General features: G+C 38.9%; 1 protein-coding gene across 1 annotated transcript; it reads right to left on the bottom strand.

Annotated features, from left to right (window-relative positions):
* Window positions 1–5,868: 5,868 nt before the first annotated feature.
* LOC123230822 (neutrophilic granule protein-like) lies at window positions 5,869–15,044 on the bottom strand. Its single transcript, XM_044656996.1, has 4 exons — window positions 14,871–15,044; window positions 9,585–9,686; window positions 7,451–7,543; window positions 5,869–6,107 (listed from the first exon to the last, which is right to left on the bottom strand). The coding sequence occupies exons 1-4, from the start codon at window positions 15,042–15,044 to the stop codon at window positions 5,982–5,984; spliced, it is 495 nt and encodes a 164-aa protein (XP_044512931.1). The 3' UTR covers window positions 5,869–5,981.
* Window positions 15,045–24,391: the final 9,347 nt, after the last annotated feature.

A 24,391-nucleotide genomic window follows, 5' to 3' on the forward strand; every position in this document is an offset into this window, starting at 1 on the left:
GTTCCACAACTTGAGCACTTAGATTTGAGGGCAGTGAAGCTGACCATACAGTGTTAAATTCTGTGACTGCAGCAGCTCCAGTGTAGCATATGCCATCCCTCATAAAGGAAGAACTATCAGTAAATAAAACTAGATCAGGATTTTCTAAAGGAGTGTCCAGGAGATTGTCTCGAGGCTTTTCAACCATGGACACTAGTGTTTCACAATTATGTAAAGGTTCTTCTGAAACTGGTAAATCAGGAAGCAAGGTGGCAGGATTAAGAGTTGTATAACGTTTTAAAGTAATATTTTCATTATTTAGCAAGGTTATTTCATACCTTGTAATTCTCTGATCAGAAAATGTCTGTGTTCTATGTCTTAGCAGTAATGGTTCCACTTCATGTGGGCACATAATTGTTAATGGGCATCCCAATACTAGATCAACAGTTTTTGTCACTAACAGAGCTGTGGCAGCTACGCCTCTAAGACATGGTGGTGCACCTACAGCTATAGGGTCCAGCTGGGCCGAATAATAAGCAATTGGACGCTGGTAAGGTCCCAAAGTTTGGGTTAAAATACCTGAAGCTACTCCTCTACGCTCATGTACATATAAAGTAAATGGCTTGTTATAATCTGGGATTCCTAGAGCAGGAGCAGACAGGATAGCTTGTGTTAAATTCGATAGAGCTAACTTATGCTCTGGCTCTAATTTAAGTGGTTCAGGGACCGAATCTTTTGTTAGTGCTATAAGGGGTTTAGTAATTTCCCCATAGCAAGGGATCCACTGTCTGCAAAAACCTGTTGCTCCTAAGATTGCTCTTAAGTGTTTTTTAGTGGTAGGATCGCTCAATTTTTGAATATTTTCAATGCACTTAGGGGATATATATATCGTGCACCAGCTGTCAAGATGAACCCCAAATATTCTACTCTGGGGAGATACCACTGAACTTTCCTTTTGATATCTTATGTCCTCTTTTATGTAATTCTAAAAGAAGATGTTTACTATCTTCTTGGCATGTTTTAGCATCTGGTGAAGCCAGGAGCAAGTCATCCACATATTTAATCAATTTACTATTTTTAAATGTTATATTATCTGTACCTTGGCTCAAAATCTGTGCAAAAATAGATGAGCTCTCACAATAGCCCTGGGGGAGACGCCCCAAGGACCACTGAGAATTATTCCAGGTAAAGGCAAATATATGTCTGGAATCCTCATGGATAGGAATTGAGAAAAAAGCTGAGCACTGGTCCATGACCGTAAAGTAAGTGGTTGTACTGGGAATAGAAGAAATAATTGTGTTTGGGTTTGAAACCACAGGGTGTCTCTTTATAACATGATTGTTTATAGCCCTTAAATCTTAAACAAATTGATATTGGGGTTTTCCATCTGGGCCTAATTTTGGCTTCTTAACAGGCAGAATAGGTGTATTGTATTCTGACTTGCATGGGATTATTATTCCTTGCTCAATTAGTGAATTTATCACTGGGGTAATTCCCTCAATGGCTTCTTTTGATAAGGGGTACTGAGGAATGGAGGGAGCTGGCCCTCCTCTTGTTCTAATCTGAACAGGAACAGCTGATTTAAGCAGGCCTTCATCAGTAGAAGATGTGGCCCATAGAGACTCTGGGATATTATGTGGGATTTCAAAAGTGGGAGGCTCCTTTACTTCCTGCCCTTCTGAGAGAAGTACAGGGAGCAAGGTTAAAGAGTCCTCCGGCAATTCCAGTAACATAGAACCATCTGGATTGCAAATTATTGTAACTTTAAGTTTACATAATAGATCCCTTCCCAGTAAATTTGTGGGGGATCCAGGCATTAAAAGAAAGGAGTGTTCAATTGATAAAGGTCTGAGACTTACCATACGAGGAGAAAGTTTTGGGATCTTTTGAGGTGTTCCTGATACCCCTACAACTTTTAGAGAGCCAATAGAATTACAGTTTACATCTGGCTTGCTCACCAGTACTGATCTTGAAGCCCCAGTGTCCAGCAAACAATCATAATATGAATTACCTACTTTTAGGGTTACATGAGGTTCCTTACTATTTAGGGGGGAATGTATGGGGATAATAGGCATTAGAACATCAGGGTCTGGAAAGTCAAAGGTTTCTCTTTTTGATTCCAAAGCCTTCCCCCCACCACGCACCTTCATAAAGATGCTTGGGCTCCATGGGCCCCCCCGCTAAGGGGCATTAGCACCCTGATTAGTTCGGGGGCAAGCTCCACTTAAGATACACTGTTGTGGGGTCATTTGGTATGAGTTATCATCATCCCAAGATTTATTTCTAGCATTTCTATCATGCCTAAAATTGCTATTCCTGGAATCATCATTATTATTATTGTTATTCCTGTTCCTGTTGTTATTCCTATAGTTATCTGTTGGCTGGGTATTATTTCTGAAAAACCTTAAGAAATTCCTACAAGTCATCATTGTATGGCCCTTATTTGCAAAGAAAGAACAGATAGCGTGCTGATTTTTAGATTCTTGGAGAGGGGCTATAGTCTCTCCTTTATTTTTTAGTTTTTCTTTTAGTATTTAGTTTTCTGCTTTTAAAGTATCCATTGAGTCAGTATCATTCCCATGTTCTTGTGGTTGGCCCCTAAAAACATAGGATGCTACTTTCCTCAATTCCCCAAGGTTCATAGTTTCCCAGGTTGGGCAGTTAGTTTTAAAATAGTCTCTGATTACTTTGCAGGAATTTTTTACAAATTGTCTACGTACATGTTTAATATCCCGTTCCATGGCTAAATCAAGGCCCAAATATATTTCTGAAACCTCAATCAGCCTGTCCATAAAATGGGAGGGAGTTTCATCAGTACTCTGTTTAGTTTCCTCGAATTTTGACCAGGTGTCTTGTGTATCAGCACAGGTTTTTACAGCTATCAATAATGCCTCCCTGCCATCATGCAATTTCTTAATATCTGCTGCAGAATTGTAATTCCATTTTGGATCCTTGAGGGGCCAGTTAGGTACATCTTTACCTTTTTTATGATTGGCCCGAGTAATGATCCTCTCTTTCTCACCAACTGTCAGAAGTTCATCTAAAACATTTTCAACGTCCTGCCAGCTAGGGTCATAAGTTTGGAATATATTGCCTAATTTTCTTAAAACTATAAATAGTTCTTTCTCAAAAGTGGGCATATTTTTTTTAAATCCAGCTAAATCATCAGGGCTGAAGGGAGTAAAGTGTCTTATAGACACCAAGTCTCCTTCAGTATTAAAAGTGGGTACTTCTCGTAAAGGAAATAGCGCTGCATTAGCTTGAGTTCCTGTCTCTGTCTGAGTAGAGGCAGAGAAGGTGAGGGCTGAAGTAGCAGCTGAGACTGTCTGTGGGATGGGCTGAGGGGTGGGTTGGACGGGTCGCAGAGAGGGTGGGACAGGCTGAGGATGGGGCAGTACGGGGTGAGGAGGGGGTGGAATCAGTTGGGGAGGGGGTGGGATCTGTTGGGGAGGGGGCAGGACCCGTTGGGGAGGGGGCACGGGTTGAAGGGGGGGGCAGTATCAATATCAATGGGTTGAGTGGAGGGTGTGTTGGGAGCACTTTCAGAGGAATCCTCAAATGAGGAAGTATGGAGGAATAATTCCCTCTTTTGTTGGAATTTCCTTCTCAACTGTTTCCTCTTTTTTAAATGTTTCAAATGGTTTTTTACATAAGCCATCAGTTGCTCTACATTCCTCTCCAACTTGTTCATCTTCCTTATTGAGAAGTAAAGATAAATCACTACCCCTACAAGCATTGCCATCACACTTAAATACAGTGTGAGAAATGTCCCTTGTAATGTATTCTGTGGGGTTACTGACTGGCTAAAAAAAGTCACTTCCATAGATTTGAGCATGTTATTGAAATATTGAACTCTGGTGTTCACTAAATTATTAATGGTTTGAAACCACATTTTGCTCCAGGAAATTTATAATTCTATCTATAGCTTACTTTTGTCAGTGGATGTCACTAATGGGTAGATTTTTTTACTAAGGGTTGAGATAAAGTTTTATTGTTTTGGATCAATGGCTTCCTTTTGTTCCTGCCTGGTGGAAGACAAAGGCTATAGCCTGAGGCTGAGTTCTAGAGATTAGGCTCTCTGAGGGTAGACAGCTTCTAGCCTGAGGCAGTTGGGAGTGTCTTTCAAAGGCTAAGTTTGGTTCTAGGAGGCTCTTTTCAGTTGTGAAAGTCTACTCTGGGGAAAAGGGTGGTTTAAATTCTAGCTGGCTCCACCAGGCTTTTGCTTTTTAGCTCTAAAGATATTAAAACTAGAAACACAGTTTTGAAATAAAATAGAGAACCGAGCTAAGGCCTAGTTGTAGCCTAAAAAATTTTACTCTCCCTAAAAATCTACTAATACGCTGAGTCTAGTGCCTTCTGCTTTGATGAGGAATAAGGGCTGCTTTTAAATCTTATTCAGGTGTGTCCCTGGCCTGGCTAGGAGAACTAAGCAGTCTGCTAGGCCTAGTAAGGCAACTAAAAATGGGAGTCCTTCCCAGGTGAAGCTAAGACCAGCTAATTGGGTTATTTGTTCCCTAAGGCAAGGGAACGCTCCTAGCTGAATTTTTTAGCCCCCCCCCCCTTTAATCTCACCAGTCTTGCAACTTTATATCGATCACAGTTTCAAAGTGTGCTGTGAGAAGGCAGACTTAAGGGATAGTTTCAAGGTAAAAGAAGAATTCGAGAAAATTTAAGAAGATTGAGGAAGTTCAAGACCGAATCGTGGTCAGCCAAAAATGTAAGAGGGAGATTTAGATATTTTATAGGTATATAATTAAAGTGTGGCCACCAGGAATCAACAATTCAGATTGATTCTGTAATTAAAATTAGACCCAAGTCAGGATCTTAAGGTAGTTTATTTACAATCAGGAAGGTAAAGGGTAAGGAAATAAAGAGAGGGAGAGGCTAGTCCAGGCCTGCAGAGGCCTGGATGGAGAGAGAAAATTAAAAGGCTAAATAAATTAGGCTACAAGCCACAAGGCCTAGCAATCAGATAGGCTAGAGCCTACTTGAAGGTAGAGTTTGGAAACTCCAAGCTAGGCCCAAGGAAGTCAGCCTAACTTACCCATGGGTCAATTCAGAGTAGAAGCTGCCTGCAGTCTCCTCCAAGAACCTTCAGCACCAAGTTCAAAGTGGGAACTCTCTTAGCAAGAAGTAACCAACATACTTGAAGAGATAGTGTCTCTCGTCACTTCCTGTGGGTCCACCTTTAATTCAAGTGGACAAATGGCAGCCTCTGCACTGATTTGGACTGCCCAAAGGGCAGTCCCTTGTTCTTGATTTGTTACTTATATTGTAACTCATCTCCCCTCCCCACTAAGGGAGGTGGGGATGACATTATCTCTATGCCTAGGGTAAGTAGAGTTTGACTATGAATGGGCTAGAGCTAATTCTATTTACACATCAGGTCTAGTTTCTTCATCACTTTAGAAGAGACCAAATGATAGGAAGCTAAAAGCAAGAATGGGTCTCAGTGTCTGAAATCTATCTACTGCTCAGATGCATCATCCATCAGAGAGTAGTAATACTATCACTGGCAAAGGAAACAGTCCAACTGCAATTAATTTAGGAGAGACCAGATGGTGGACCTGAAAATTAAGTGCAGCAGTACTAGCACATGCTTTGCTGAGATCACACCCTGGATATAGCCTTGGTCTGTCTTGGAGTCTTCCCATTCAACCCTTGACAATGGAAGTGTAGTCAAATGCCCTAGCTCTAACTCTAGTCCTAGCTGAACCATAGAATCTCAGAGTGGAGAGAGGTAAAAAGGAAAGAAAATAAAATTGCTTATAATTGAAATGTTAAATCAAATTTAACATTTTTAAAATGAATTAGTTCCAGATATGTGCTAAGATTAGAGGAGATATGACCAAGCACAGAGACTTCAAGTAAAAGTTGACAACACTGAAGAGTTTTGATTGCAACTTTATTTCCAACCAAAGCAGGGAAGGATAGGGATAAAAGTACAGCTTTTATGTTCGCCAAAGTTCTCCATTTCACTGGCTCCCCTCTAGTTCTTTTCTTCAGAAGTTACTCAAGATTCTAGATATTACGTCAAATCTGGCCTGGTCAATTATCTGTTTGATTTTGGGTGGAAGAGAGCTGGTATCAATGAAATCATCTGATGAAGCTCTTTTAAAACGAGTTGGCTGAAGAAGAAAAATATAAATGAATAATGTAAGTCTTTAAGAACTGTGATGGGGCCTAAAGCTTTCCACAATGTCCTATGTTCATAGGAGATAGTAAAAAGAATTCAATTTGGATTCAGAAGACTTAGGTTTAAGGTGTTTGGTATGACTTTGCCACAGATTATTCCTATGATAAGACAAACACTTGACCTTTCTGAATCTTGTTTTTCCTTGTCTATTAAATGGGAGAAGTAGTAATAATACTCACATACTTGCAAGAATAAAATGGGATTTTGGTATGTCAAAGTATTTCATAGCCTCCAAGTGCTATCCAAATGTATAGCCATAATATATCAAATTCATATATTGATAGCTCATAAGAGTTAAGTGAGTAACCCAATAACATACATTCACCTATGAAGAATAGAATACACCTCCTGATTCCCAAACCTGAGCTCTCCTTATTAGATTACATAGAAACAGGTTTTAGCTTACTAGGGTCTAGAGCAATGATGGGCAAACTTTTTAAAGAGGGGGCCAAAGGAAAGGAAATGCTCATCTGTCAGTCTGTTTCTAAGGCAACTCTTTCAAATTTCATTTTATTGTATCCTACTCATTGTATTCATCAGATTAGGAATAATGTTGCATGGCTGGATAGAACATTTCAGGGGGCCACATCTGGCCCAAGGGCTGTAGTTTGCCCATAACTGGACTAGAATGTTAGAATGTAGATGGTAGAGATTATCCAGTCTTGCTCTTCTCCCACTTTTTTTTGACTGATAAGATAACTGAGACCTAAATTCCAGTTATCCGATTTGTAAGCAGCAGAGAAAGGATTCAAATATGACTCCATCAGAGTCAAAAGAGAAGGAGAGCAATTTAAGACAGCTTTTGTAGAACCCTCCTTACCTCTGTTTCTTAGGAGCTTATGAAACAATGTGGAAAAGTATGGCTGATAGATCGTATTTTGGCAATTCAAAATTAGTGCAAACAATCACTTTCACACTGTCCATTCTCCTTTAATATTCCAAACTAATGAAACTTTGGTCAGAATATTTGGGAATCTTTTGTCAACTGAATAGCTCATCCATAGTTTTCCCATTTTCATAAACCTAGATTTGCATTTCTTAGCTTCTTGGGTTTGTGATGGGCAGGAACTTCCTATCTCCTGAGATGTAAGTCTTCCGATGAGGTTTCATGCTGAGATTTCTGGAGGTTTAAATTGAAGACTAGAGAGTTCCTATAGTCCGACTGATGGCTTGGGCATATTTGGCAAGAAATCAGAGAAGAGCCTTAAGACTTCCAATGCTAGTTTGCATACCTATAACAAACCTACCTTGGCAGGTGATCTTGGCAGAGCTTACCTGATTATTGTCATTGACTATGTCCACACAGTTGAGGGAACGGAGCCCAAAACGTGACAGCTTGGTGAAGTTTGCTGTACATTCCTTCTCCGCCTGATCAGTATAGAGAAAGAACATGTTTGAGAGTTTGAAAAACATATTGTTTCTCATACTCTAAAGAAGGTTACTCTATTGTCTTGCTTTGCCTTCCCTTCTTTACCATAGGACAAAAGGAGAAAGTCAGCCCAGGCATTTGGTCAGTTCAAAAAGAGAAAAAACACAGAAAGAAAAGAAACCTTAGAGAGCTTTTGGTCCAAGTTCTTCTTTTTAAAGAAGTCAGTGTCTTGTTTGTACAAAAATATTTATAGCTGTGCTTTTTGTGGTGGCAAAAAATTGAAAAATGAGGTGTTGCCCCTCGATTGGGGAATGGCTGAGCAAATTGTGGTAACTGTTGGTGATGGAATACTATTGTGCACAAAGGAATAATGAACTGCTTGACTTCTATAAAAACTGGGAAGACCTCAATGAACTGACAGAGAAAGACATAGGACAACATTATACACAGTAACTGAAACATTGTGGGACAATCAAATGTAATAGGCTTTGTTACTAATAGCAATATAATGATCCTGGACAATCTTGAGGAACATATGAGAAAGAATGCTATCCACATCTAGAGAAAGGACCACGGGTGTAGAAACACAGAAGAAATTATATGATTTATCATTTGTGTATATGGGTATAGGATGTGAGGCTTTGGTTTTAAAAGATTATTATAAAAATGAATGATATGGAAAAAGGTATTGAGTGATAATACATGTATAAGACAGTGGGATTGCTTGTCAGTTCTGGAAAAGGGAAGGGACAGAACATGAATCAAGTAACCATGGAAAAATACTTTTAAAATAAATAAAGAAATAAAAATTTAAAAATTAAATAAAGAAGTCAGAGATATTCATAGAGGTTTAAGGTTAGAACTGAGACTAAAAGCCAAGCAGATCTCCTTGCCTCCCTGTTTTTCCACCATACTACATGTGATCTAGGATATCCTGAAGCCAGCCCAAACTGTCCTCAAGAAATCTGTTTGTTAAATTTTCAGTGTGAGCATTTAAAAAACTTTGGAAATTGGCAGTGGATAGGAATCAGGACTTGATTTATTGTTTAATTGTATTCTAGGCTTAAGAAACTAATAGAGAAAAATGTTAAAAATGCAGATTAAGGGTGTAGCTTGGTGGCTTAGTAAATTTAGAACCATACCTAGAGATTGACTTCAAATCTGACTTCAGACACTTTCCTAGCTTTGTGTCCCTGGGTAAGTCACTTAAATGAAATTGTCTAGCCCTTACTACTCTTCTGCCTTAGAACCAACACTTAGTGTTGATTTCAGAATGGAAGATAATTTTTTTTAATGCAGAGGAAATTTATGTGTACATTTTGGGGAAGGGGAGAGCTGGTTGTTAAATAGTTTCTGACATAATCCTGCCACACTTCTCCTTGAACTTATCTTTATGACCTTAAGTCAATCTCCCTTTTTTAGCCTTTTACCTCATGTAGAAAATGAAGGGTCAGGACCAGAGGCTCTCAAAGGTACTTCTTATCTCTAACATGGCTTAATTCTGTATCAATCAGTCATTTTATTGTCTTCACCATCTAGTGAATTATGAGAACCAAAGGAAATAATGGAAGGCCAAATATTTCAAGGAAAATTGCATATTTCCAAAAGGCACATGAACTCAAAATAAATGCAAATAACTAATATTGATTGCAGAAGACCAATGACAAGATAGTTTCAGTAGAGATGAGGAACAGAAGAATATGGATTTCAAATGTAGCTTGACAGATCCTAGACATTTTTTCTTTTACTGTTTTTGTTTTGCTATGGGAGGTAGTTCTATTGAGAGTGCTCTATATCAGGAAACTATGGTGTAAGAAAGAAAAACTTTTTTAAAAGAAAAAGAAAATGCATGGGTTGTTCAAATGCCAAGAGAGATAGCAATTATTTCTGGAAAGAGACCAAAGGAGCCAGCTATGGAGAGGACTACACCTTAGGGCTTCAGGAATGAAGAGAGACAGAGTGAGTTTCTATACTGAGAACCCATCCTGAAGACTGACATCAAGTCTCAATGGGCCACCCCCAAAACCAAATGCTACTCACTCCATTCTCTCTGAAGGCACAGGTTTCTGGATCCCGACGTTCTGATGAAGGACACTCAGTTTCCTTAACTCTGAAAGTCAGTGGCAGCACGAGTGGTGAGTCCTAAAACATCAGGGTAAAAACTCAAGGTCAGTAAGAGCCTCATACTCAAAGGTCCTACATCAATGTCTCATCATTGCCTGAAGGCCATGATCTTGCCTTACTCAAAGGTAGACTATTAGAGCACAAGCTGTGATTGGAAAGATTTTAGGTCCAGTTGGAGGTCCAGTGTGTCCGGGAGAAAAGGATTCCTAAATGAATACAGGAAGGTTTATCACCAGAAAAGCAGCCACAAGAGGAGGAATTTTTTCAGACCTGGCAGCTCAAGAAAAATAGAGGAGTTATCCTTGACAGGGTCAAGGATACTGGAGGAAGCAGCAAATGTAAGAACAAGTACTCATGCCAATGAAACCACAAGCCATTTGAAGTATAAAGAAATAAAACCTTTATGGGGCAGCTAGGTGGTACACTGAATAGGGCATCAGGCCCGGAGTCAAGAGAATCTGGGTTCAAATCTGGATTCAGACACTTTCTAGCTGTGACCCTGGAGAAGACACAACTCCATTTGCCTTGCCCTTGGCCTTCTGTCTTAGAGTGTTACTAAGTGAAAAAGTAAAGTATTGGGTTTTTTTAATGGTATAATCATAACTGATATTTATTTAGAATATTTTCCATGATTACATGATTCATGTTCTTCCCTCCCTTCCCTCCCCCCTCCCAGAGCTGACAAGCAGTTCTACTGGGTTATCCATTGTTCATTGTTCAAAACCTATTTCCATGTTATTCATATTCGCAGTAGACTGATCTTTTAACATAAAAACCCTAATCATATCCATATCAAGCTACATGATTGATCATGTTTTTCTTCTGCATTTTTGTTTGTTTGTTTTTAGGCAATGGGGATCAAGTGACTTGCCCAGGGTCACACAGCTGGGAAGTGGCTGAGGCCAGATTTGAACGTAGGACCTCCCGTCTCTAGGCCTGGTTCTCAATCCACTGAGCTACCCAGCTGCCCCTTCTTTTGCATGTCTGTTCCCACAATTCTTTCTCAATATGGATAGCGTTCTTTCTCATAAGTCCCTCAGAATTGTCTTAGATCATTGCACTGCTATTGGTAGAAAAGTCTATTACATTTGATTGTGCTAATCTATCAGTCTCTGTGTACAATGTTCTGCTGGTTCTGCTCCTTTCATCAGTTCCTGGAGGTCTTTCCAGTTCACATGGAATTGCTCCAGTTCATTATTCCTTTCAGCACAATAGTATTCCATCAACAACAGATACCACAATTTGTTCAGCCATTCCCAAATCGATGGACCCCTCACCCCCATTTTCCAGTTTTTTTGTCACCACAAAGAGCAGAGCTATAAATATTTTTATACAAGTATTTTTCCTTATTATCTTTTTGGGGTACAAACCCAGCAGTAGTATGGCTAGATCAAAGGGCAAGAAATCTTTTAAAGCCCTTTGGGCATAATTCCAAATTGTCTTCCAATATGGTTGGATCAATTCACAACTCCACCATCAATGCATTAGTGTCCCAATTTTGCCACATCCCCACCAACATTTATCACTTTTCTTTGCTGCCATATTAGCCAATCTACTAAGTATAAGAGTTATTTTTATTTGCATTTCTCTAATCAGAGAAAGTAAAGTTAAAAAAATTATTAAAAAAGGAAGCCATTATGTAACTAATAAACTAGAAAAGTAATTACTGAAGACCTTTTTCTCAGAATATTTGGAAATGAGATTGTAGAAGTTAGGATCAGGAAGACCTGAGTTCAATTCCTGCCAGAGGCACTCCCAACTTTGTAATCCTAGGCAAGAGCTGTGCCTCATTTTTAAAATGGGGATCAGAATAGTATCTTTCTTGTGTGGATCAAAGGTGTTAGCATATGTAAAGCGCTTTGCAAAACCTTTTAGCCTATACACATTCTAGCTATTATTGGAATAGATATAGAGCTGGAAAGAACCTAAAGGACCATCAAGGTTGAAGGACCAGAGTTGCACTGATAGTGTAAAGCAGGATTCCAATGCAGGGCTTTTTGCCTCCAAGCACAACTTTCTATCTATTATACCTCATTGCTTCTCCTAAGAAGGACCAAAGATTTATCTTAGGCTTACCAGAATGTTCCTGCTACAATTCTCATCACTTTGGGGTAACTAGGGAAGAACAAGTGTGCATGTCATTCTGTGGGGCATTTAGATAGATTTGTGAGCTGAAAAGTAGAATAGCCACATCATTGACCTGGGTACATGGAGTTGGATGGAAATTGGAGGCATGTTATGGAAGGAGCTGGGTGTGCCTAGGTGTGTGGAGATGGAACGAATATGAGGAACAAGTAGAAGAGAAAGGAAAGCTCTATGTGGCCATCTGCCTTCCCCTAGTCATCATTATAAGGTGTGTGAAGGAAGGTCTCCAGTTATCTTCCTCAGCGTGGGTGAGCTGCTTCCATTCTGCCTTCCACCATGCAGACCCACATACAACCACATGTTCCAGCATGGGAGTAAGTGGCATTGATAGCAGTAAGATCAGCTTTAGTGTATTATAACAACTGGATGTAAGCTCCCCCAAGAGGATAAGGATTTTTTCCTTTCTCTCTTTTTATTTGCAGCATATAATTGACACTTAGTGGAACTGAACTGAATCCCAGGAAGCCTTTGGATTTCACCTGGCTTTTAGTTTCCTTTCTATCCAATGGGGTGTGGGTAACATATGAACAGCAAAAGTGAGTAGGTGGCTGCACCTCAGGCTACCTGATTTCATGTAAGATGCAATCGTCAGAGCCATGACCTAATGTCTAACTATCCTTTGAGCTCTTTATTTTGGGCTGGGGGGGGGGGGGTAGAGTAGTAATAGATAGAAGTAGGACCTAAGGAGGAAGTTACTGGAAAAATAGATTCTGTTAGCTGATGTGAAAAGAATCACAAAATACTAGAATTGCAAGTGAAACCTCAGAAGTCATCTAGCCCAATCCATACCTTACTGGCTAGTCCAACTTATCTATAATGAACCTGATAAGTCATCATCTCGCTATTCCTTGAAGGCCTCTAGAGAAAGGGAACCTACTCATCTCGAGGCAGCCCATCCCACCCTGGGGTAGCTCTAATTGTTAGAAAGGTTTGGTGGTGTTATTTTTTCCCTAACAGGGACCTCAAGTCCACTTCTCTGAAATTTCCTGCCACTGCTTCTATTTCTATCTACCAAGGCTTGCAAAACAAATGAGATATGAGACTCAGATACACGCTATATTTGCTATATTCCAGTCGCAAGGTCCAACCCATCCATTCTTAGTGATACCTATGAGGCCCTATTTCTTCACATTAAAATTTCTAGTTCATTTTTTAATAAATCATAATCTACATATAAGCATTGGAAGTTAAAATTATCAAATATGTATAATCCTGGCTAAAAACCTCTCCTATTGGCCAAAAATTTTACTAGTCACTAAAGGGAAAGAGACAGCGAGACAGAGCTCACTGTGTTCAGAACATCATATTGGGTACTGATACAAAAGTTTAAACGACTCTGTGTTTAAATGACACAGCCCCTGACCTCCTAGACTTTATGACTAAAAGGAGGATGATACATCAATAGAGATAATTCAAAGTTACAAGGTTACATAATGAATGAATGAATGAATGAATGAATGAATGAATGAATGAATGAATGAAAAAGTATTTATTAAGCTCTTATTCTGGGCAGAGTGCTCAGGATACAAAGTGAGAGGCAAGACAGTCCCTCCTTTCAAGGAACTCACATTCTAATAGAGATGACCTCTTCCCTCATGGAGTTTTACACTGTATCCCGGGAATCTTTGGAAAAGAGATCATTATTGAATTGACTAGGAGAGAAGGAAATAAGTCCAGAATCTGATTGATAATTGAGAACACAGGAATAAATCAAAATAACACATGTGTCCTTAAAGAGTAAGAGATGAAAGGATAGAAGCTTATGATCAGAAAAGGAAATTTCAGGAGCAACTAGATAGCACAGAGGATAAAGTGAAAGGCCTGAAGTCAGGACTTTTTTGGGGGGGGAACAATAAAGATTAAGGTATTTTTATTACAAAAATCTATACAGTGAAGTGCCAGATATAGCAATGTAATTATATCAAGAGGATGTATAAATATGTATGTCTACATATTGCTGGTATATAGATACATAGTTTTTACTTGTACCGAAGTAAAACTTTTATTTTATCACAAAATGCTTAATTCTAACACTTACTACTCAACAAGGATGGCACACAGCTCTTAAGAGCATAACTGCTGCCATGCTTACTTACTAAACTAAAGAGCCAAACACATTGTACAACAAACAACACGAAGCAGCTGTTAATTCTAAAATGAAACCAGAGAATCTGGGTTCAAATGTGACCTCAGACACTTCCTAGCTGTTTGAGCCTGGTCAAGTCACTTACCCCCAATTACCTAGACCTTGCAGCTCTTCTGTTTTAGAATTGATGTTAAGACAGAGGGCACAAGTTTAAAAAAGAAAAGGAAATATTAGAATTCAGGATCTAGTGTTTTTGAGGGATGGTGAGATCATTTGGTGTGTGTGATTGAGGTAGGAGTCAAAAGAGGTGAGGAGCTACTCTTGGCTTATCACTGTCCTAGGTCCTGGAAATGAAGCACAGTATTCAGAGTTGAAGGGGATTTTAGAAAGTATCCAGTCCAAAAGTCTTTAATTTGGTCAATTGATTCCCAAGAGTTCTGTGAACTTGGGTAGGAAAAAAATTGCATCTTTATTTAACATATAACTGAAATTTAGCATTTCCTTCCATTATTTAAATGCATTATTTTGAAAAGGGATCCATAGGCTTTACTAGACTACCAAATGGGTACTTGACACATAAAAAAAGGTTAAGAACACCTGCTTTAATCCAATTCTCAAATTTTATAGTTGAGGAAAGTGAAATCTAGAAAAGTTAAAGGACTTGTTCAAGGTCCCACAGGGCTGAGAATCAGGCTCTCTGACTCTTAATCCAGGGCTATTTCCAATCTGCCACACTGTCCCTCTGTAGGGTGGTATATAGAGCTGGCCTTACTAGTCCCTGTGTAAAACATCTGACTTTGAGCTGATCACCAGGGTCTTAGATTCCTTAGATACTAAAGTCACACAATTCATCAGTTTCACAGCCAAGTTCAGCACCTTCCAATTTAATCCACCACCCAATAGTTTCATGTATTCTTGTGGTTTCCCCTTGACCCAACTTCATCCACATGCACACACTCTAGTATACTCACTGGAGTGGAAAGACTGGCCTCCACAACACGATACTGTCTTCCTTCATTTGAGCCCTGATTAAACTTCCTTGAAGCCAGGACTGCAGCTTCCTTGAAGGTGAACACTCTTCTAGGTGCAGCTGAGACTACTGTAGCCAGGCCCAGCAGCAGCAGGACTCTCCAGGTATTCTCCATTCTTCTTCCTCTTAGGCCCAGGGTAAGTCCTCCGAGGCAAATCAGAGACCCCTATTTATATGCCTATCCTACCTCTTGTCTTTCACAAAAAAAGCCAACCCTATTCAGGTATCTTGCCAAATTCTGGCAACTTCTCTTTTCCTTTGCACTAGACATCCATTGGCCAATGTTCCAGTAAGTAGAATTGGTCAAGAGGTGCCCCTGAGAAAAATGAGCTTGGGTAAGAAGTCTATTGTCAGACATAGGCAGGAGCCAGTGAAATAAGGAAATATGTGTGCTATGGATCTCTCATGGTTCTTCTCTAACCTATCAGCCCCATTAACTGTCTACTTTGCTAGCATTAGAATGGTGATATAAGGAAGGGACCTGTGGGAAGCCAATAAGAGAATAGATAAAAATCTGAGACCCCTCTTTTGACACCTCTTATGATCCATACCTTTTCTTATTGGAAAAACATTATAGACTTATTGGAAAGCTTTGAGTCCATAACCAGACCAGAAGCTACTGAGTTAACAATTTCTCTCCTTGACAATTTCTCTCCTTGATAATTAAGAAGCCTAAACCCTAAAAAATATATTACTTAGATAAGGACTGGAGCCAGACAATTTAGTCCAGACTATCTGACCAGGTGCAGATCTGTAAATCAAGGCAGAACGCAATTAGTAAACATCTCCATGAAATTTATTTCTGCTCCCAGAAGTAAACCCCTACTAATTGGTGGTTGGAATTTGGCCCTTGTCCTTGCACCCATATCTCTACTTTTTAGACTTTAATGGGTTGTGTATGATTTGTAACCCCTTCACAGCTGTTACTCTTTCTTTGTGTTCTTTGTTTGAAACCAGTATAAAATAAAGTCCAAATCCCATAGCGTTAGAGCAACATGGGCTGGTTGTTCTCATTTTCTTTCTCCTGCCTTAACAATCCTAAGCCACCAACACCACTCAGGACCCCAAAACCAAATAGGGGCTCCCTATAGGGACCAGAATTCCCAAATTGCATAACTGGGAAGGAATCTTTGAAATCCTATTAATTGCATTGAATTGATAATCCGTTACAAACAAGTCTCTCATTTTATGAAAATCATGCTGATTAGTAAAATTACTTACCCAAGGTCATACAACCACTAAATGGGCAGTAGGAACTAAATAGGTTTTCTGACAGCAAGATTAGTTCTCTTTCCATGAAATCACAGTTGTCTTTCTCAGGTCTATTAGTCCCTTTGACTACAGAGAGATTTCCTACTGAAGTGGGGTACTTCATAACACAAGCCCAGACACCAAGAAATTCAATAATTGGAACCATTATTTATTGGTTAAAAAAAGAAAAGAAAAAGAAATCTATTAGCTGGGAAAGCCTTCCCTAATGGAAGCTGTCCAGACTGACAATACAAGGCAGCTTAAATAGGTTACAAGATACAAGGCTATTCCTTTTGCATCCAGGTTCACAAACATAGGTAGTGATAAATAGATAACACTCAGATCATTCAGAGGATATTTACTTTTCACATGTACCTAAATACTCAAAGTTAGTCATTTTTACATCACACTCCATCCTGACCTATTTATTTATACTTAAACACTCATCCTTAGTTAGCTTGCATTCTATCCTGACCTTTTTGTTTGTACCTATATAAATATGAAAAATGATAAAGGCTTGTATAATAATATATATTAGTAATTTAATTAAAGCCATGTTTATAGATAAAGTTATCAGACCACGCGCTTGTAAGCATTCAAAACTTCCGCCTCCATTTTGTTTCCTGTTTGCTAGCCAAAACCCTACTGGCAAAAGAGACCACTCCCTCCTAACCCAGGAGATTTAAAACCCTCTCTGCGTCAGCGTAGACCTCCCCATGCCCCCAAAGACCCGGAAACGGAAACAGCTGGACCACGGGAAATGTAGTTTTGATACATTTCCCATGTCCATAGAAATATATACACTTCTAGATGGCTTTTCCCAATTTTTCACTTTTACAATTCCCCGTGAGGTCCGGCAAAAAAAAAGGTTAGTCCTTTTTTTTTCGCTGGACCTGTAAAAATAAACAACTTCTAAATTTTTCAGGAAATTGGGGATAAAAGAAATAGATGAACAAATGGTTAAATTAGACGCATTGACAAAAAACCAATTTGGGGCTGTCCCCCACTGGCATAACAGTGTACAATTAAAACAATACATACAACTCAATTTTAACTCCCCATAGTTCAATCAACTGCACCCCAAAGTTCAAAGTTTGGTCTTCATGGTACAGTGAAGGCTTTTCAGACATCTTCATGTGTCCTCACCAAACAAGTTCGTCGTCTGGATTTTGGGAAGATGGCAAGATCCTTATCTTGAAATTATTCTCAAAAGAATTTAAACTTTACATTATAGATTACAAAACATACATTTTCTTCTAAGATTTATACAATTCCCCGTGAAATTACTCCTAAAAGAGTTAAATATACATATATTTTTACATTATCGAATTTTAAAAAACTTAACAGATATCCCCATGAGGTAATTCTTAAACACACCTTTTTTCTAAAAAAGGGTACCTCAGGTCAGCTAAGGATGGCAAAATACAAAGAATATAATTTCAGAAAAAAGAAGAAAAAAATTAACTTGTGAATGAAATGTGCAAAAATCTGGGGAAAATAAACTTAGACCTTTGAATGTAGGTCTAATTAAAGTGAATTCAGCAGTGTGCAATTACCCATCCAGGGCCAGAACCTAAGGAAAATGTCTCTCTCTGATCTGACTTATCAGCTTTTTAGGGAAGTGAGCCAAATAAATAACCAATCTTAGGTGCTTTCTAGGAATCTAAGTCAAGGGGACCCACGTCCTCTAAAGTTTTAGAAAAGACTGGGACTCCAGGACTCAAACTCCAATTTGCAAGCCCTAAAGTATTGGCATGGAACTGCTATTATGCAGATCTTAGTCAGTCAAGTCTCTGACCATGTGCTTTCTTTAGCACTATTAATGGCTTTCATATTCCCTTCTGGAATCAGAGAGGCATTTAAATCACAGTCCTATAGGCTCAGGTATTTGCTGTAGAATCAGAAAAAGGATAAATAATGATTATATATGTACTTCCAGTACAAGATGATAAAAAGGGGAAAATCAATTTCTCTCATTTAAAAAAATGTTTTAAAAATCAAAAATATATATATAGCTTAGAACTAGAAGGGTTATGTTACCCAAAAATGAGATTTTCTGTGAGAGAAAGTGGGTTTTACAAAATAGCAGATTCACAATGCACATTCAAATAGAGTACCATTATTTCCAATAGCACATTTTAAAACAATAAATAATGATGTTCAAAATCATATACTTGTTACAACTTTTAAATCTTGGCTAAGAGTTTCTCAACAAACCCTGTTATTGCTTCCATAGCAAAATCTGATATTTATAAAAGAAACCTTCTGGTATAATCATCCTCAGATAAGAATATACAGGAGCTCCTGGACTCTCTGTATTTAAAAAAAATCCTGGGTAGGAAATGCTTCCTAAAATGCCATAATATCTCTTATAATAAAATATATAAAGGCTTTTTCCTTTAAGACAACAATTCTTAAGGATTTAAAGTAAAAGTTAAAAAAGATCTCTTGTAAAATTACAAGGTAATATTTAAAGCATGGAAACTTTCAAGGTTCTTTGCAATTACCAAGACAGAATAAATTTTTAAAGACATGTGCTCTATAAGATGTTCATAGGTGGTACATATAACCGCATTGTTTCTGATACAGTAAGCTTTAAGTAATTTAGGAAATATAATAACATCATAAGCAGAAACTTCATTAGCGTAAAATGATTCAGTGCAACAGGAAAATCAACGAAATAAGCAAGATTAATTTACAAAACTAATTAACAATATACAGTAAGATACAGTCTTTTTAAAACAGAAATAAAGCTCATTCAGTTCCGAGGTTTTAAAAGTTCACCCCTGGTTTCAATTTAAGGTTCTTTTGATTGAGTTCTGCTGAGTTTAAGGGTTTTTTTTTCTAAAAGTTCAAAGTTCTGAGCAGTTATTGGGGTGAATATTTCTCCCCTGAGTTCAGTTTTTTAATCACAAGCAAGTCTGAATAGGCCATTCGGCCCCATTAAGGGTAAACGCTAGGTCCACGTGGTGTCGGGTCATTGTAGAAAATCCCACATGTAGAGCTTGTGTGGGTGGCTAAATTAGGTCTTTAGAGAAACACGTGGAAGGCTAGAATGTCTCCTATAAGAAAGTAGAGAGAAAGGGGAATATACCCAAACGTTAGTGGCAGGAACTGAAGCAGTCTCTGGAGGTCGAGATCTCGGCAAGTCAGGACTGGGTTCCTTCCCGGAAATCTCAGGTTCTGGAGGTCGGGGTTGAAGTGGAAGCGGCAGCACTGGGACTGGAACGCTGGCGGGCTTGTAGTTAGGAAGCGGTAGGAATGGAGATCAGCGGCAGAGACACACTAGCTGGGCTCCGGCATTTTAGTGTAAAGCCAAAAGCCCGAATCGGCTGGCCTGACCTCCCTCCCAAGGTGGCTTGGGCTGGACTGGCCGGCTGAGTCCCACTGGAGGCAAAAACGTGCTCTTGCTTTTAGCAAAAGCATGGCAAGGAAAGTCACTTTCCTTTTTTAAAAAAGTGCTCAAAAGAGCTGAGCCAGATGGCCAAAAAGCAGGCATGGCTATAGTTAGGCTATCTGGAAGATTTAGAGTTTGAATTTCGACCTTCTGGTTCACCAAATTATAAATATGAAAAATGATAAAGGCTTGTATAATAATATATATTAGTAATTTAATTAAAGCCATGTTTATAGATAAAGTTATCAGACCACACGCTTGTAAGCATTCAAAACTTCCGCCTCCATTTTGTTTCCTGTTTGCTAGCCAAAACCCTACTGGCAAAAGAGACCACTCCCTCCTAACCCAGGAGATTTAAAACCCTCTCTGCGTCAGCGTAGACCTCCCCATGCCCCAAAGACCCGGAAACGGAAACAGCTGGACCACGGGAAATGTAGTTTTGATACATTTCCCATGTCCATAGAAATATATACACTTCTAGATGGCTTTTCCCAATTTTTCACTTTTACACCTAATGTCCCTTTGTTGTCCATAGGGGAATTTGGACTCTGACCCATCACTTGCCTAGGTTGGTTGGCCTCCTGGAGGGATTAGGATAGTTTCCTCAATAATGCAGGAATGGATTAATCTACTTCAATTCTACTTTATTCTCTAACCTATTTCATTTATTCAGACTACTTCACTACTGACCTAAGTCCAAGGGATGAGTTGAGATAGACTCAATCAATTGATAAGTATTATGAAGTTTGTATTATATGTCAGGTACTATGCTAGGTCCTGGAGAAACAATGTAAAAAAATAAGTCTTTGTCCTCTAGAGGCTTACAGTCTAGTCAGAGGACATAAACTATACATAGATGGATAGGTATGTGCAAAATTGATACATGATGATTTGAGAGAAAGTCACTGGCATTTGGAGGATGTATCAAGAAAAACTTCATGAGAAGAATATCAAACTCAAGTCCTGTCAACAAGTGGCCAGCAAAATTCCTGAGTTCAACCTGAATTAAATTTAAGTGTAATTGGGAAATGTTTAACCAAATATAAATACAATACAGCAGGGGGAGCTAGGTGGCTCAGTGAATAGAGAGCCAGGCTTAGAAACAAGAGGTCCTAGTTTCAAATTTGACCTTAGAGATTTCCAATCTGTGTGATCCTGAGCAAGTCACCTAACCCAAGTTGCCTAGCTTTATAGTTCTTCTGCCTTGGGAGTGATAGTATCAATCCTAAAGCATGAGCAAAATGCAATACAATGTAAATAGTGTTAATATGTGATTTTTGTAAGGCAATATGTGGCCAATAGGGATCCCTTTCTATTTGAGATTGATACATTGATGTGGAAGATGGTTCTTGAGCTGGTCCTTAAAGAAAACTAGGAATTCTAGGAGGGGTCAAGGTGGAATTTAGAAGTCCCCAAATTTATAGCCTAGAAAGATTTAATGACCCCCAGTTTACATAGCCTAAAGGTGAAAGCCCCAGGTTTGACCTTGTCACATGAGAGTTTTTCCCTGAGGGAAAGTTCAACTTCACTAGTCTCAGACTAATTAAAGTAGTTTTAATTTAATTTAAATTAAAGTAATTTAAGACCTTAAAGTAGTTTAAGTGGGGATGGCTAATCCCATTAAGTGTTAAGTATCTCTTTTGTCCCAATGGGTTCTCCCTTCAAGCCAAAGTCCTTTACCAAGGTAGTCCAGCTCTTGGCTGGGTCTTTCCCTTTTGTGACCATTTGTAAAGAGTCAACCCCTCACTGTTATTCCTGTCTGGAACTCATTTTCCTTTGTTACCATTGTAAAGCCAATGAACTATCCCCTCTCTTCCTGGTCCCTGTGTTCCCCATGAAAGGTATTTAAGTTTCCCAACTTTAATGGCTCCTTGGAGTTGTCAGTCTAACATGGTTGGCTCTCCCACGGGTCAGTGACCACAGCAACCAGAGTTCAATCCTTGGACTCTGGGTGGGCATGTGGTGTGCAGCTCTGCATGGAAGCCTAAATCAGCATTCTGCTCCTTTCCTTAATTAAAGAGTGTTTTTTCTGACTATTTAATAGTGCTGTGTGTTCTTCCTAGTTAACAGAAGTTTGGGTAAGGAGAGAGGATTTCTCAGCACACAGGAAAAACTATGAAAGCACAGACAAGAGATTGAGTGCCATGTATGAGAAACAATAGGATGGCCACTTTTGCTAGAATATATAGAGTGTGAAGGGAAATAATGTATAATAAGACTTCAGAGATAAAGTAGGCCAAGTTTTGGGATAAATGAGAGTCTCTGCCTGACATATTTCAGGCTCCTTCAGACACAGGCACAAAGCTGAATGATCTTATTTTCAACTAATGTCCTTTTTTGAGGCAAGACTTTTCCTATTGTCTTAATTAAAAAGCAAAAACCATAGAAAACTTTATCAGTCACATTTTTTCAGACAAGCTCAATATGGCACATGAGATACTGAAGTAAAGTAAATGATTAAAACTAAAACTGTCATCTGACCCCCACCCTGTATACCTGCTTGTTGTGTATCTACAGAATGTTCCCAGCAAAGTTCCAGGAATTGCAAGGTCCCCAAGTATGTCTGTACCCCACCATCTTCCAGGAAAAAGTCCTGTTTCTTCCCAAGCCTAAGCACCAGACTGAAATTCTGAGTCCTTTCATCTCTAGGGTAAAGTCTTGTTTCTTCCTAAACACCAGACCTAAGCCATGAGTCCTTTCATCTCTATGGTAAAGTCTTGTTGCCTCATAGGCACCAGATCAAAGCTTCAAAAATGTATTTAAACTCCACTCTGATTGTGCTGCCTTGGAACTCCTTGGTTGAGCTCCCCTAGCTAGCTAGGAATAAAGCCTTCTCCTTGCTTGAATTGCATTGTCTCTGTGTGTTCCTTTGGTGGTCATACAATTGGACCCTAACAATACTTCAGTATTTCAGAACTAGGTCAGACCTGGGGAAAATTTTGCAGGACATGGTTGTCTTCCTCAGCCCCATACCTCCACTGTTCATCTACCTTCCCTTTGCTTGACTCTTCAGATTCATGCCACATTCCTCACCTGAGCCTTCTTTTGGCATTCAAGCTTTCAATCTGTTGGCATAATACTTAAAACAAGAGAGATGGATAATAGCTCCATTGTCCTCTTTCCTGGTCAGTTAAAAAACCAAGAGTATTGGGTCCAATTTAAGGTGCCACATTTTAAGAGAAACATGGTCAAATCAAAGCATGTCCAGAAGAGGTAAACCATAGGCAGAGAGACTAGAGATCATATTATACCAGGATCAGTTGAAAGAGCTGGGAATGGTAAGCCTGGAAATGAGAAGATAGTGGGAGATTGTATCCAAGGATTTAAAGAGCTGTCATATAGAAGATTTAGATTTAAGATCACAGGATATTAGGATTTAGAACAGGAAGGGAACTTTTAAAATCATCTAATCCAGCTCCCTCAGATTATAGGGGAAATAATTATTAGCCAACTGTGGATAGATCACTGGGTGCAGAAAGACTTAAATTCAAATCTAGTCTCAGGTACTTACCAGCTGTGTGGCCTGGGGCAAGTCATTTAACCCTGTTTGTCTCAGTTTCCTCATATGTAAAAACAAGATGGAGAAGAAAATGCAAAACACTCCAGTATCTTTGACAAGAAAATCCCAAATGGGGTCAGTAAGAGTCAGACACACCTAAAACAACTGAACAACTAAAGCAAAGGGAACAGACAAAAAGAAAAAGGGGGAAAAATTAATGCATCTCATAGTGAAAGCAACTGACCTAGAAAATAGATCAAGAAGAAAATTTTAAGAATCATTGGACTACTAAGTGCTGTCAATTTGAATTCTGGAAACCCCAAATTTGCCTCTGTCCCTTGGGAACTTGACTTTAGGGAAAGTCCCAAACTGACTTTGTCTTATACTGAATAAGGGATCACTGAGAGTTCATTAAGTGTCTTGAATAGGAGTGATAGAAATGCTCAAATCCTCGATCATTCTTTTTGTCTTAGAAGTTTCCCTTATTTTATCAGAGATCCATTCCCAGGAAGACTAGCACCTAGCTGGGGCCATCCTTTTGTATACAAAGTAGTAGACCACTCCCTGGTATCCCAGCCTCTGGCTATAGCCTATTTCCCAGGCCTGCTTACAAATTGTCAGTGTATGTTTGTTATGCTTAATTCCCCAAAAGGTATATAAGTACCCAAGTTCTATTATTCTTTGGAGAATCATCTTTGGAGAATTCTCTGAGAGACACTGTCCCCAGAGACCCAGTTTTGACTCTTTGTAATATTTAGTACAGGGTTATGTGTATCAGCCAAATATTAAGGACCTGTCTCTTTCCTGATTAAAGATTTGGTTCTATGACTACTTTAGTGGTTCTGCATCTTTCCAAGTTGAAAGTGCCATGACCCAAAAAAAGAGCCTAGACATCACATTTCAAGAACTCTTTAAGAAAATTGCCCAGATCTTTTATAACCAGAAAGCTGAGATAGAAAGAATTCACCAGTCACCTCTTGAAAGAAATTCTAAAATGAAACTCCCAGGAATATTATAGCCAAAATCTAGAGCTTCAAAAAAAAGATAGTACAAGTTGCAGAAACAAAGAATTCAAATACTGAAGAGCCAGAATCAGGATCAGACAAAGATTAATAATCATCACCATAAATGAGGAAAGAACTTGGAATATAATATTCCAGAAAGCAAAAAATAAAACTTACAACCAACAAAATCAAATATAATCTTACATAGTAAGAAATTGATCTTTAATGGAAAAGAAGACTTGCAAACATTTCTGATGCAAAGACCCTGAAAACTTTTTTTTTTGCCATAGCAAAAGAATTAGAAACTAGTG

Source organism: Gracilinanus agilis, chromosome 1, assembly GCF_016433145.1.
Source record: "Gracilinanus agilis isolate LMUSP501 chromosome 1, AgileGrace, whole genome shotgun sequence".
NCBI classification, from domain to species: domain Eukaryota; kingdom Metazoa; phylum Chordata; class Mammalia; order Didelphimorphia; family Didelphidae; genus Gracilinanus; species Gracilinanus agilis.